The 14,043-nt window shown below is 48.2% G+C and overlaps 1 protein-coding gene across 1 annotated transcript in view; it reads right to left on the reverse strand.

Annotated features, from left to right (window-relative positions):
* The window catches only part of CUNH16orf96 (chromosome unknown C16orf96 homolog), a 69,486-nt gene that overhangs the window by 51,620 nt on the left and 3,823 nt on the right, over positions 1 to 14,043 (reverse strand). Inside the window, exons 2-5 of the mRNA XM_027773218.1 lie at positions 3,058 to 3,162; positions 717 to 797; positions 458 to 544; positions 7 to 342 (exon numbers count right to left, since the gene is read on the reverse strand). Coding sequence (XP_027629019.1) covers positions 7 to 342; positions 458 to 544; positions 717 to 797; positions 3,058 to 3,162 — 609 coding nt within the window. The remainder of the gene's footprint in view (positions 1 to 6; positions 343 to 457; positions 545 to 716; positions 798 to 3,057; positions 3,163 to 14,043) is intronic.

The raw sequence follows: 14,043 nt of genomic DNA on the forward strand, positions 1-14,043 counted from the left end.
CGGGGCCGGGGCCGCAGGTGTGGTCGGGACCCCAGGTGTGGGTGGGACCCTAGGAGTGGGCAGGACCCCTGGCGTTGGCGCGGGTCGGGGAGTGACCGTCTGAGCTTCGCCTGGACGGTGGGCACTGCGGAGCACAACCGCTTGGTCAGTCTGCTCCATTTGCAGGAGCTCTGGGGTATCGTAATGCCAGACGGTCTGCAGGAGCTCGGTGCCTTGGATGGGCTCCGAGACCAAGAGGGGCCCGAAAGTTTCCAGGAACTCAGGGGTCTCTGCACGGTCGTCCTCCGAGAGCTGCTCAGCGGTCTGCCACAGGTCATCAGTGAACCTCGGTTGAGGGACTCCCTGTGGAAGAAGAGGCCGGGGAATTGGGCGGGCTTCACTCCCAGCCTCCCTGCCGGGTTGGCTCCCACTGCCTGCCTGCACCTTCTGCTGGTCCTCTGCCTTCCCCTCCACTCACCGAGGTGAACATGGCCTCGTGGAGGCCGCTCCAGAGCACCAGGTCCTCAGGTTTGGGGATGGAGCAAATCTTCTTCTGGAGAGAAACCTGCAGATGGGGTCGGGGAACAGACTGTACTCCTGGTGGGTGCGATGCTCAGCGTGGCTCCCCATTCATGCTGCAGCGCACACGTCCAAAGAAACCTTTCTAGACCGATTCACCGCCTCACCCCTCCCCTGCCCCAGCACCCTGGACACTGGAGAGGGAGGCCAGGCCTCACCAGTTCCCGCTGCAGCATGGTCACCTTCTGGTTCTGCACTTTCACATCTTCACGGAGCATGTCTATTTTTTCTGGGTGCATCTGTCAAATGAGCCGGGTCTGTGGGCGGAGGTGCAGGTTCTGGTCCTAGCCCTGCTCCTTCCCTCCACTCTGGTCACTGGAACTTGAGAAGAATGGATCTGAAAGCCAGTGTTTTCCAGGGATAGAAAAGGACTCCAGGGCAAGTACACTTGGGGAATGTTAGGCATTTGAAATGGAAAGATCCCAATGTATGCTGGTAGGGAGGGTAAGTGGGTAAGTGGAGATGCCCAGTGTAAGGGGGGAGTAGATGGTGTGAGGGGTGGGATGGGTGAGGGGGCAGAGAAACAGCAGACCCAGTGTGTGAAATTCTCTGCAGAAAACAGTGTACCTGCTAGTAGCCTTGATTTGATTGTCAAATAAGTAAATACATAAATGAAAAAAATACTTCAAATAAAAGTGTTCGATAGGTTTTTGCACCGCAGAATTTCTCAGAGCACTGAATGGGCAAAAGCACATTAAAAATTGGGACCAGCAAGTGGTGTGGTGGTTAAAGGCACTGGATTCCCACATGGCTGACCATGGTTCAAGTCCTGGACCTCGTGGCTTGCTTTCTCACTTTCCCTCTCTCTCTCTGTCTGATCAAACTGAAAAAAAAAAATTAATAGTAATAAATGAAGTTAAATAAAATAAGTTAAAAAGAAAAAGAATCCCCCAGAGCTAGACCAAGGAGGCACTGTCTCTCAGACAGATCTGCCAAGGGGTCCTTTCAGTATTTCACACGCAGCTTCCTACAGGGTCTTTCTGTTCTGGTAGGAGCAGCCCAGCCTTGGACCAGAGTTCACACAGTTGCCATGGTGATTATGTGCACACAATGGCCCGTGAATCAGGGATGACACATTAAATCATGCAATTTGAGGCACAGTGTTAAAATGTCAGCCATAACACTGGCCTGGGAGCATGGGGACCTGGCTTCTGACCTGGCTCTGGCTTACCAGCTCTCGACAGGACAGTTGCTGCATGCTTCTGGTATTCTTTGTCCTCTCATGTCATGGTAGGGTGTTAGAATGTGTTTAAGTTGGGACCAGCAGTTGGCATAATGGCTATGTCACTGGACTCTCATGTAGTCGACTGCGGTTCGAGTCCCAGAGCTGGTGGCTTAAACTCATGCCGGGCGCCGGGCGCGTGTGCATGCTTGCCCAAGATCTCGAGAGGAGAATGGAGGAGAAGGGACTGTGGCATGGCCATCCCCCCTGGGGGGTGATTTCTCGCTTTCTGTGTCTCTGTCTTTCTGGTGAGCCCTTTGCCCTATAGCAAAAACCTCTCCAAAAAATAAAATAAAATAAAATAAAATAAGAATGTGTTTAAGTCCATGGCTGACGGCCACAGAAGGAGCTAGTATGAGCTGTGCTTCTCCCACAGTAGTTATCCTGGCAGGCATGTGTAATGCTCGTGCTACAACTATTCCACTTTTCAATGTAGAAAGAACTTTCTTTTCTTTTCTTTTTATGCTATAGGGTGTGTGCATTCACCCGAGAGAGAGAGAGAGAGCGCGAGCGAGTGAGCTAGGGAGACAGAAAGCGAGAAATCACCCCCTAGTGCAAGCCCGGCCTGAGTTTTAAGCCTCTGGGTCTGAGACTCAAACCATAGTCAACTACATGGGAGTCCAGTGACGTAACCATTATGCCATCTGCTGGTCCCAGACAGAGCTTTCTAGAAGAGGAAGAGATATTCTATTTCTTTTTTATTTTTATGAATTATTTATTTAATTGTATTTATTATTATTATTTTAAATTTGCTATAGGGTACGTGTGCTCACCAGAGAGAGAGAGAAAGTGAGAAAGCAAGCTGCCAGGTCCAGGACTGGAACCATGGTGAGTCGTGTGGGAGTCTAGCACCTTAACTGCCATGCCACCTGTGGGCCCCTTCTATCTCTTCTAAGTGGAATGTAAGCCTTGACTTGCTGAAACCTGGGAAGCCCTTCCTGACAATGAAGCCAACCCAGAGGAGAGGTCAATGTTGTATGAGCACCCAGCTCTTGACTGTACCTGAAGGTGTCACTAGACTTTCAGTAAATGAGGCAACAAATTCCCTCACACGATAAATTCCCTCACGTCACCCAAGCCAGGAGGAACATGCTAAGGGAGCAGCAGGCCGGCTGCAGAGAACCCGGCGGGGCACATAGGCGGCTAGGCCACGGCAGCCCCTTCTCCTGCCCTCACAGCAGCATTCTGTGACCGAGGACAGACTTCGGAGATCTCCCTGTGCCCGGCCACCAGAGGTCTGAGCAGCCCGGCTAGCATAGAAGGTGCAGGGAGGGTACCTTTTCACACAGGTCCTTCAGCATATTCACATCCTTCCTGAGCATTTCCACGGTGGTCTTGAGTGCACAGAGGTCAGTGAGCAAATCCTGCAGGGTCTTCACACACTGCAGGGCAGAGAGGAGAGAAAAGCGTGAAAGCGGGTGTGGCTAGGGGGAGCAGGCAAGTGCAGAACCTCTCTGGTGACAGCCATGGTCCAAGACGTCCCCTTGGCGCCAAGGTCTGAGATGGAAAGTACAGAGGCAGTAAGTAATACTGAAGTCAACAGCGCCTTGCTCCAAGCGCCTGGCTGGGAAAGGCGGCTGTGTGCTTGTGTGCATTCAGGAACTAGAAGTTGCTTGTCATGCCTCGGGCCCCTCCCTGTGTGATGACATGAGCTAGCTAACCACCGAGGGGGACACCCTCAGCCCGCCCTGAGCGGAAGCTACTGCAGAATCAGATGCAGAGGAGGCATGATTGGAACATTCCCAGGAACCAGACAGAGAGAGAAAGCAAAAAAGCACGGCATATGGGGGAGAACACCAAAACTCCTTTTCCTCCCAGGATTTTGGGCATACACACTCACATGTGCCAGCATGTTTTTCAAGCTGCCAGGTCTGGGACTCGAACCGCATAGTCAGTCATGTGGGATCCAGTGCCCTAACCACCATGCCACTAGCTGGCCCCAATTCACTTTTCTTTCTTCCTTCCCCCTACCCCAGGAGTTTTTGCCTTAGTGCATGTGCACTCAGGGGAGAAACAGAGACGGAGAGGGAAAGTGAAAAATCACCCCAGAGGGGAAGGCCGCATTGCAATCCCTTCTCAATTCTCCTCCCAGGATCTTAGGCATGTATGCACACATGCCCGCTGTGTGTTTCAACCCACCAGGTTCGGGACTTGAACTGCGGTCAGTCAGGCAGGAGTCCAGAGACGTAACCACGATGCCATCCACTGGCCCCCAGATTCCCGTTTTTATAGAAATCCTGACTATGTGAAGATTGGCTCTGGGAGGGCAAGAGGGGAATCCAGGAAACCTGAGGACATTTCTGGGCTGCAGAGTTGGGCTGGTAGCTCAGCTCCACCACCGACTGGGGCTGTTGTAAGTTTTTGATTCCTCAACCATAAAATGGGTGTGAGATAAAACGGTAATGAATATAAAGGGGTAGACAGGGTTAGGCCTCCAGATGGCAGCAGTGGGTTCCTTACCAATAATTACATTAAGTGTAACTGGATTCCACTTTCATAGAAAAGACGAGCAGAATGAATGAGAAAACATGATCAACTACATGCTGCCTCTACAAGACACATTTTATTTTATTTATTTATTTTTTTGAGAGGTTTTCGCTATAGGGCATGTACGCTCACCAGACAGAGACATAGAGACAGAAAGCGAGAAATCACCCCCCGGGGGGATGGTCACGCCGCAATCCCTTCTCCTCCACTCTCCTCTCGGGATCTTGGGCACGCACGCACTCGCGCCCAGCGTGAGTTTTAAGCCACCGGGTCTGGGACGCGAACCGCGGTCGACTCCGTGGGAGCCCAGCGACATAGCCATTACGCTAACTGCTGGTTCCCGACAAGACACATTTTAGACTCAAAGACACAGACAGGTTGAAAGGAGTAGGACCAGCCCATGGTAGTTAAGGCGGCTAGATCCCACATGACTGTGCAGTTCAAGTCCCAGACCCGGTGGCTTGAGAAACATACCAGATGCATGTGTGTGCAGGCCCCAAATCCTGAAGGGTGGGAGAAATGGAGAAGGGATTTAAGTGTGACCATTTCCCCCTGGGAGATGCTTTCTCTCTCTCTCTCTCTTTCTCTGTCTCCAGTGAGCACACACGCCCTCTGGCAAAATTAAAAAACAAACAAACAAAAACAGGTAAAAGAGTAGGAAAAAAATAGGGTCTGTGTGGGGAGACCTTGAGTGTGTCAGACACATACATACCCATGTCTGGGCTGGCTGAAGGTTCAAGGTAAATCGCAGTGTCCATCCTGCTGCAGTATTCTCTCTCTCCCACTCTCTCTGCCTCATTCATGGGAGAAATGAGTGAATAAGCTTAAAAAAAGAAAGAAAGGGGACCAGCAGATGGCGTAATGGTTACATTGCTGGGCTCCCACATAGTCTACTGTGATTCGAGTCCTGGACCTGGCGGCTTGAAACTTACACCCGGTGCATGTGCACGCCAAGATCCCGAGAGGAGAATGAAGGAGAAGGGGCTGTGGCACGGTCATTCCCCCGAGGAGTAAATTTTCATATTCTGTCTCTCTTTGTCTCTCCGGCAAGCGTATGCACCCTATAGCAAAAATCTCTCAAAAACAAAACAAAACAAAAACATAAAAAGAAAGAAAGAAAAAGAAAGGCTATGTATACCAAAAAAGATATGCAGTGACTATATGAATACCAGACGAAATAGATTTATAAGACCAGAGGGCAAGCGGATGCCATGGAGGTTATGGTGGCTGGATCCCACATGACTTGCCTGTGAGGTTCAAGACCCAAACCCTGTGGCTTGAAAAATACACAAAGTGCATGGGGCTAGAAGGTGGTGTGGTAGTTAGGGCACTGGACTACCACATGGCTAACCACAGTTCCAGTCCTGGACCTGGCAGCTTGACGATCATGTCGGGCATGTGTGTGTATGTGTCCAAAATCCCGAGAGGAGAATGGAGGAGAGGGGAGAAGATTGTGGCATGGCCGTTCCCAATGGGGGGTGATTTCTCACTTTCTCTCTCACTGTTTCTTGATATCTCTCTCCAGCAAGCACATGTACCCTATGGCAAAAACCTAAAAAAAAAAAAAACACACACACACACACACACAAAGAGTGTGTGTATGCACACCCAAAATATTGAGAGGAGAATGGAGGGAAGGGAGTGCGGCATGGCCATCCCCCAGGGTGCTTTTTCACTTTCTTTCTCTGTTGCTCTCGAGTGCATATGCCCTACAGCAAAAGTTAAAAGAAAGAGAGAGAGAGACCAGAGACACAGACAGATACCTATATAGTAATGGGGGTCAATCCATCAGGAAAATACAATAATTACACACAGATGCACTTAACAAGGAAAAGGTGAAGGGAGAAATAGACAATTCAACAATAAGAGTTGGAGACATTAATACTCCATTTTTTAAAAATAATTTTTGAAATAATTACTTTATGCCAGGACCAGCAGTTGGCGTAATGGTTATGTCGCTGGACTCCCAAATAGTTGACCACAGTTCGAGTCCTGGACCCGGTGGCTTAAACTCATGGTGGGCGCGTGTGCATGTGTGCCCAAGATCCTGAGAGGAGAATGGAGGAGAAAGGATTGAGACATGGCCATATTTCCTGGGGGGTGATTTCTCGCTATCTGTCTCTGTTTCTGTCTTTCTGGTGAGCGCATGCACGCTATAGCAAAAAATAAATAAATAAATAAAGCTTAAAATAAAAGACTTTATGTAACTATTTATTTATTTATTTTATTTTTTCTTATTTTAGAGAGGTTTTTGCTATAGGGCGCGTGCGCTCGCCAGACCAACAGAGAGAGACGGAGAGACAGAAAGCAGGAAATCACCCCCCAGGGGGGATGGCCACGCCGCAATCCCTTCTCTTCCATTCTCCTCTCAGGATCTTGGGCACGCACGCACACCCCGGCGTGAGTTTAAGCCACCAGGTCCGGGACTTGAACCGCGGTCGACTACGTGGGAGTCCAGCGACATAGCCATTACTCTAAATGCTGGTCCCACTATTTATTTATTTATTTATTTTAATTTGACCAGAGAGGGACAGTGTGAGAGAGAGGGAAAGTGATAAAGTAAGCCGCCAGGTCTGGGACTCGAACTACAGTCAGCCATGTGGGAGTCCAGCACTCTTAACTACCATGCCACCTGCCTGTGGCATACTCCATTTTCAATGGTAAATAGAATAAGTAGACAGAAGATCAACAAGGAAACAGAAGACTTGACAACACTATAAACCAACTAGGCATAACATAATTATAAAACACTCCACTCAACAAAATATGCTTTTTAAAAAAACTATTATTTTATTTAACTTTATTATTACTATTTTCTAGTTTGATCAGAGAGAGACAGATAAAGAGAGGGAAAGTGAGAAAGCAAGCCACCAGGTCCAGGACTTTTACCGCAGTCGGCCATGTGGGAGTCCAGCACTTTTACCACCATACCACCTGCCAGCTCCAAACTATGCTCTTTTCAAGCACACACAGAACCTTTCCAGGGTAGACCAGAAGGTAGGCTATAAAATAAGCTTCAATAAATTAGAAAAGAATGGAAGTTAGGGAACCAGCAGTTAGCGTAATGGCTATGTCGCTGGACTCCCACGTAGTCGACTGCGTTTCGCATCCCGGACCCGGTGGCTTAAAACTCAGGCCAGGCGCGTATACGTGCATGCCCAAGATCCTGAGAGGAGAATGGAGGAGAAGGGATTGCGGCGTGACCATCCCCCCTGGGGGGTGATTTCTCGCTTTCTGTCTCTATGTCTCTCTCTGTCTGGCGAGCGCATGCACTCGTACCTCTTAAGCCAAAAACTCCCCAAAAAAAAAAAAAAAAAAAGAATGGAAGTTATACAAAATATGTACTTTCACCATAATGGAATAAGTTAGAAATCCAGAAGAAGCTATGAAAAACTCACAAACTTGTGAAGATTAAAAAAATTCTCCCAGGGGACCAGCAGGTGGCGTTGTGGTTAAGGTGCTGGACACTCCCACATGGCCGACCACAGTTGGAGTCCCGGACCTGGCGGCTTCCTTTCTCCCTTTCTCTCTCTCTCTCTCTCTCTGTGTGTCTCTCTCTGGTCAAATTAAAATAAATGAATGAATAAATAAAATTAAATAAATAATAATTTTTAAAAATTCTCCCAAATAACAAATAAGTCAATGAAGAAATCACAAAGAAAATTAGAAAACAGTTTGAGATGAATTAAAATGAAATCACAACACAGCAAAATTTATGGATACAGCTAAAGCAGTGCTTATAGAAAAATTTATGTCTACAGGGACCATATTAATAAAAAAAATTCTCAAATCAATAGTCTCATTCACCACCTTAAGAACAAAGAACAGGTGGGGTTGGCAGGTGGCATGGTGCTTGAGGACACTGGACTCTCACGTGACCAAATGTGGTTCAGGTCCCTGATAAGTTGATCAAAGAGAGACAGAAAAGAGAGAGAGTAAAAGTGAGAAAGTAAGTTTTCGGACTAGAACCACAGTCGGCCACATGGGAGTCCAGTACTCTCAGCCATCACCACGCCACCTGCCAGCCCCAAATAATTCTTTTTTTTTCTTTTTTAATAAAAAAAGAACAAAGAACAGGGATCCAGCAGATGACATGATGGTTATGTCACTGGACTCCCATGTAGTAGACTGTGGTTCAAATATTGGACCCAATGGCTTACAACTCACACCAGGCGTGTGTGCATGCATACCTAAAATCCCGAGAGGAGAATGGAGGAGGACGGATTGTGGCATGGCCATCCACACTGGAGGGTGATTTCTCGCTTTCTGTCTCTCTGGAGAGTGCATGTGTTCTATAGAAAAATTCTCTCTCTGAAAACAAAAAAAGAATAAATGGAACAAAGAGGAGGAAACTAAACCTAAAGGAAATAGAACAAACAGTAAGTACAGTGGAAATTAATAAATAGATTATAGGAAAAGACTAGCAAAATTCAATAAAACTAAAAGCTGGTTCTTTGAAAGGGTCAACAAAATGAACATACTTTTAGCTAAATTGACCAAGAAAAAAGAAGTACAAATTACTAGAATCAGCTTTTGCAGCCTCACTTCCAGGATGACAAAGAAAAGAAGGAACGGCATGACGAAAAGGGCCGTGGCCACGCTCAGCCTGTCCGCTGCACAGACTGTGCCTGACGTGTGCCCAAGGACAAGGCCATGAAGAAGTTCGTCATCCAAAACACAGTAGAGGCGGCAGTCGTCAGAGACACCTCCGGAGCAAGTGTTTTTTTGATGCCTGTGTGCTCCCCAAGCTGTAGGTGAAGCTGCATTCCTGTGTGAGTTGCGCCATTCATAGCAAGGGAGTCAGGAACCAAACATGTGAAGCTCAGAAAGACCGAACACCCTCCCACCCCAATTTAGACCTGCAGGTGCTGCCCTTCACCCTCCACCAAAGCCCATGTAAGAAGCTGAGTCTTTAAGGACCAAAGAGCTGTTCTCTGGGAAAAAATAAAATGCAAATTATATATTTATAAAATTACTAGAATCAGAAGTGAAAGAGGGGACATTACTGTTAATTCCACAGAAATAAAAATAACTGGGCCAGTAGGTGGAGTGGCGGTTAAGGTGCTGGCTCCCACATGGCCAATTCTGCAGTTTTTCAGCAGCCTGAAAATCACACTGGGGGGACCAGCAGTTAGCTATGTCACTGGACTCCCACGTAGTCGACCACGGTTCACGTCCCAGACCCGGTAGCTTAAACTCACGCCGCGCGCGTGTGTGCGTACATGCCCAGAATCTCGAGAGGAAAACGGAGGAGAAGGGATTGTGGCATGGCCATCCCCCCGGGGGGTGATTTCTCGCTTTGTCTCTCTGTCTTTCTCTGCCTTTCTGGTGAGCACACGTGCCCTATAGCAAAAACCTCTCCAAAAAATAAAAAAAAGTATTATAAAAAAATACTATGAATAATTGTATAACCAGCAAATTAGATAACTTAGATAAAATGGACAAATATTTAGAAGCAAACTACCAAAAATGACAAAAGAAGAAATAGGCCATACAAACTATGCACAAAGAAAAACCCAGGCCCAGATGGCTTTACCACTGACTTCTACTAAATATTTTTAAAAATTAGGGGCCAGCAGGTGGTGTGGTGGTTAAGGTGCTGGACACTCCCAGAGGGCCGACTGTGGTTTGAGTACCGACCCTGATGGCTTGCTTCCTCACTCTCCCTCTCTCTCTTGCTTTGTGTCTCTCACTGGTCAAATTAAAATAAATGAATGAATAAATAAAAGTAAAATTTTGGGGCCAGCAGTTGGCGTAATGGCTGTGTCATTGGACTCCCCTGTAGTTGACTAAGGTTCGAGTCCCGAACCTCGTGGCTTAAACTCATGCTGGGCGTGAGTACGTGTGTGCCCAAGATCCAGAGAGGAGAATGGAGGAGGACGGATTGTGATGTGGCCATCCCCCCTGGGGGGGGATTTCTTGCTTTCTGACTCTCTCTGCCTTTCTGATGAGCTCATGTTCACCCTATAGCAAAAACCTCTCCAAAAAAAAAGAAAAAAAGAAAGAAAGAAAAGAAAATTATCATCAACTCTTCACAAACTCTTCCAAAAAACAGAAGAGAACAATTCCATTTGCTTCTATGAGGTCTGCATTATCTTGATACCAAAAGCAAAGACACCACTAGAAAACTAAAACATAGATGCAAAAATCTGCAACAAAGTCCTAGTGAGGTGGGGCCAACCAGTGGCATGATGGTTAAAGCACTGGATCCCATATCGCTAACTGCAGTTTGAGTCCTGGACCCAGCAGCTTGAAAATCATGCCAGACGTGTGTATATGTGCCTAGAATCCCAAAAAAAGAATGAAGAAGGGATTGTGGCGTGACCATGCCACCTGGTTGGGAGGTGATTTCCCTCTCTCCCTCTCTCTCTCTGGCAAGCACAAGAGCCCTATGGTAAAAACCTAAAAAAAAATAATAATAAAATTGTGATAGTTTGCACACTATACTAAAATACATTAAATTATTAAAAAAAAAAAGTCAGTACTTGCAAACTGAATCCAGCAACAAATATGAAGAATTATACGCCAGAACCAAGCTAGAGTAATCCCAGGGATGGAATTGGTTCAAAATTCAAAATTCAGTTAATGGAATACATCAACTCAATATGAAAGCCAGATGATCATCTCAATCGATACAGAAGAAAAAGCAGTTGATAAAATCCAAAGTCCTTTCATAATAAAAACACTCAACAAGCCAGAACTTCCTCAGCTGGATAAAGGGCATCTATGAAAAACCAGAGTTAACATCATACTTAATGGCTAGAGACTGGGTGGTTTCCCACTAAGATAATGAACTAGAAAAGGATGTCTTCTCTCAACATTGTACTGGGGGTTCTAGCCAGGGCGATCAGGCAAAGTGAAGAGCTGGGAGAAGCGAGACCCAGAAGACTGCCCTTCTGAGAAGTCAACCCAGGGCTGCGGCAAACTTGTGCACTCACTCACTCACTCTCTCTTTCTTGCTTCAATAACTGGGCCTGGGGCCCACCCAGTGCTTACAAAGGTGGGGGGGGTGAAAAGGGGGATCCAAAGCACACACTACCTTGAACACTCAGCTAGACTGGTCCACAAGGGCCATACCGGAGCTCTGGAAACAGGGATGATGCTAGCAACGCCGTCTTTCCAGGGAAACGCGGCAGGTGGACACACTTAGAAGCTCTGAAAGAGTGACACCCGTGTGCGGAGTGGTCCAGACTACTACTGCAGCCTGATACACTCAAACCCCCAAATGTTAGCAATTTAAGTGATGTTACAAAGCACTCAAAGACCAATTTAAATGTGAATTCTTTTCATTGTGTGTGAAACATAGTGGGAGTTTTTGTGGTTGTTGTTGGGGGATGTCACAGAATAGGAAAGGAATTTTTTTTTGTTTGTTTTTCTGGAGAGTTTTTTTTCACTAAAAGGTGCATGCACTCGCCAGAGAGATAGAGAGGGACAGAGAGACAGAAAGCAAGAAATCACCTCCCCAGGGGGGATGGTCACGCCGCAATCTCTTCTCCTCCATTCTCCTCTCGGGACCTTGAGCACGCACGCACATGTGCCAGGCGTGAGTTTAAGCCACTGGGTCCGAGACTGGAACCACGGTCGACTACATGGGAGTCCAGTGACATAGCCATTACTGCTGGTCCCCAATAGAGAAGGAATTTTGACATGAAAAACATGACAATGGGGGACCAGCAGTTGGTATAATGGCTATGTTGCTGGACTCTCATGTAGCCGACCGCAGTTCAGGTCCAGGAACCGGTGGCTTAAACTCACGCCGGGCGCGTGTGCGTGCGTGCCCAAGATCCCGAGAGGAGAATGGAGGAGAAGGGATTGCGGCGTGACCATCCCCCCTGGGGGGTGATTTCTCACTTTCTGTCTCTGTCTCTCTCTGTCTTTCTGGCGAGTGCACATGCTGTATAGCAAAAACCTCTCAAAAAAAAAAAGAAAAAAAAATGACAATGGAGGCCAGTCAGTCATGTGGTAGTTAAGGTCTTTAGATTCCACACAGCCAACTACATGGTTCGAGTCCCAGACCTGGAGGCCTGAATAACACATCAGGTGTGTGTGCATGCCTATAATCCCGAGAGGAGAATGGAGAAGAAGGGATTGTGGTATGGCCATCCCCCCACAATGGGGTGATTTCTCACTTTCCCTCTCTCTCTCTCATGTACTCTCTAGCAAAACTAAAAATTAAAATGAAAAAAAGTGACAAACAGGTTGTTAAAATCCCCTAGGACTGGGACCCACAACTTTATGGAAACAGGGTTAGACTGACCGACCTTCCAAACACCTGACACATCACTCATTTCCTCCTGTGCTGCTGGCTGCTAGGAGTAATCATGACAGCTGAGAAAACTGAGGCCTTGATGAGGTGGACAGGGGCTCCCAAGGCTGCAAGGATGCCCTAGGTGCTAAATCCAGGGTTGGGCAGGGCCTGAGGATCTGCACTTTGACAGAGCTCCCTAGGGGGAGCTGGAGCACCGGTGTGGGGCGTGCTAGGTGGTGACCCGCTGGAAGTTACAGTCAGGACTCCAAGGCCTGGATGGGCCTACCCAGCAGTTCTCAGTCAAGGGCAATGTTGCCCTCTGTGGGCATGGGGCCATGACTGAAGACATTTTTGGTTGTCAAAACCCTGGGATCCACTAGGGAGAGGCCAGGGGTCCTATTCAACATCCTGCAAGGCACAGAGCAGTTCCACACCCTGAGCGACCGGTGCAACACATCCAGGACAGAGGGTGCGAAACCCTGCAGTTTAACCCTAACAGACTTGAGCCTGAGCCCCAAACCTGGCGGCACGAGCCATACATGCTCCCATACCCTCGCCCACCCAGGGAACGAAGGAGCCCTAGTTTCCCAGGCACATTCACCCAGTCTGGATGGGTGTTAAGGCCAGCAGGCTTCTGTTCCCCACTCCTGGCCTGTAACCCTTGAAGGGTGCTCAGAAAGGGGGGCAGAGGACACTGCCCCAGCCAGCCTGTCCAGAGGGAGGAGGTGGTGGGGTACAGGCAGCAACCCAGCCATGGCCACTGCATTTGGTCGCCCCGTCTCACTGGTCGGTGGGTGCGGACACCAGCTAAGCAGCTTGTGTCATTCTGGAACTGCTGCTATGGCAACCCATTTCAAAGGGCCATTGTGGTTACCCTGGGCAACCTCAATCAGGCTGGGATGAGGCACGTTTTCTGACTCTCTCATGGTGGGGACATTCCTTAGCTGCACAAACAGTCCCACAGGGTGGCACAGCCAGGCCTGAACCTGTCCCTGCCCCTTGTATGATCTGAGTGGGTTGCCCTGCTGAGCTGTTGGGGTGCCCGTGCATTCCAGAAGCTTCCATTCATCAAGGCAGGCCAGGGGCAAGCTGCTCTGGGGGGCTGGCACCCTGGACAGTGTCCGCCTATCCCGCCTGCGAGGCCCCCGTAACCTGTGCTTGGCCACCCTGTCCTGTGCAGCCTGGGCTCTACTAGCAATTTTTGTCTTAAAGTTGATCCGTCTGCTCTCGGGCTCCCACCGGTTCCCACTTGCACGGAGTACCTTTACCATCAGCCAGTCTGCATCTCTGAATCTAGTGTGCTTCTGGTAGACAGCACACAGATCACGTCCTATTTCTGAATCAATGCTACTGATTTCTGCCTTTTTTTGTGGTAAAATACACATAATGATGTACATATTTAAAATTTTATTTATCCTTATTACTGTTTTTTAAAATTTGCTACAGGGCATGTGCATGCATCAGAGACAGACAGAGGGAGAAAATGAGAGAGCACGCCACCAGTCTGGGATCCGAACCATGGCTGGCC

Source organism: Tupaia chinensis, unplaced genomic scaffold, assembly GCF_000334495.1.
Source record: "Tupaia chinensis unplaced genomic scaffold, TupChi_1.0 Scaffold000042_2, whole genome shotgun sequence".
NCBI classification, from domain to species: Eukaryota; Metazoa; Chordata; class Mammalia; order Scandentia; family Tupaiidae; genus Tupaia; species Tupaia belangeri.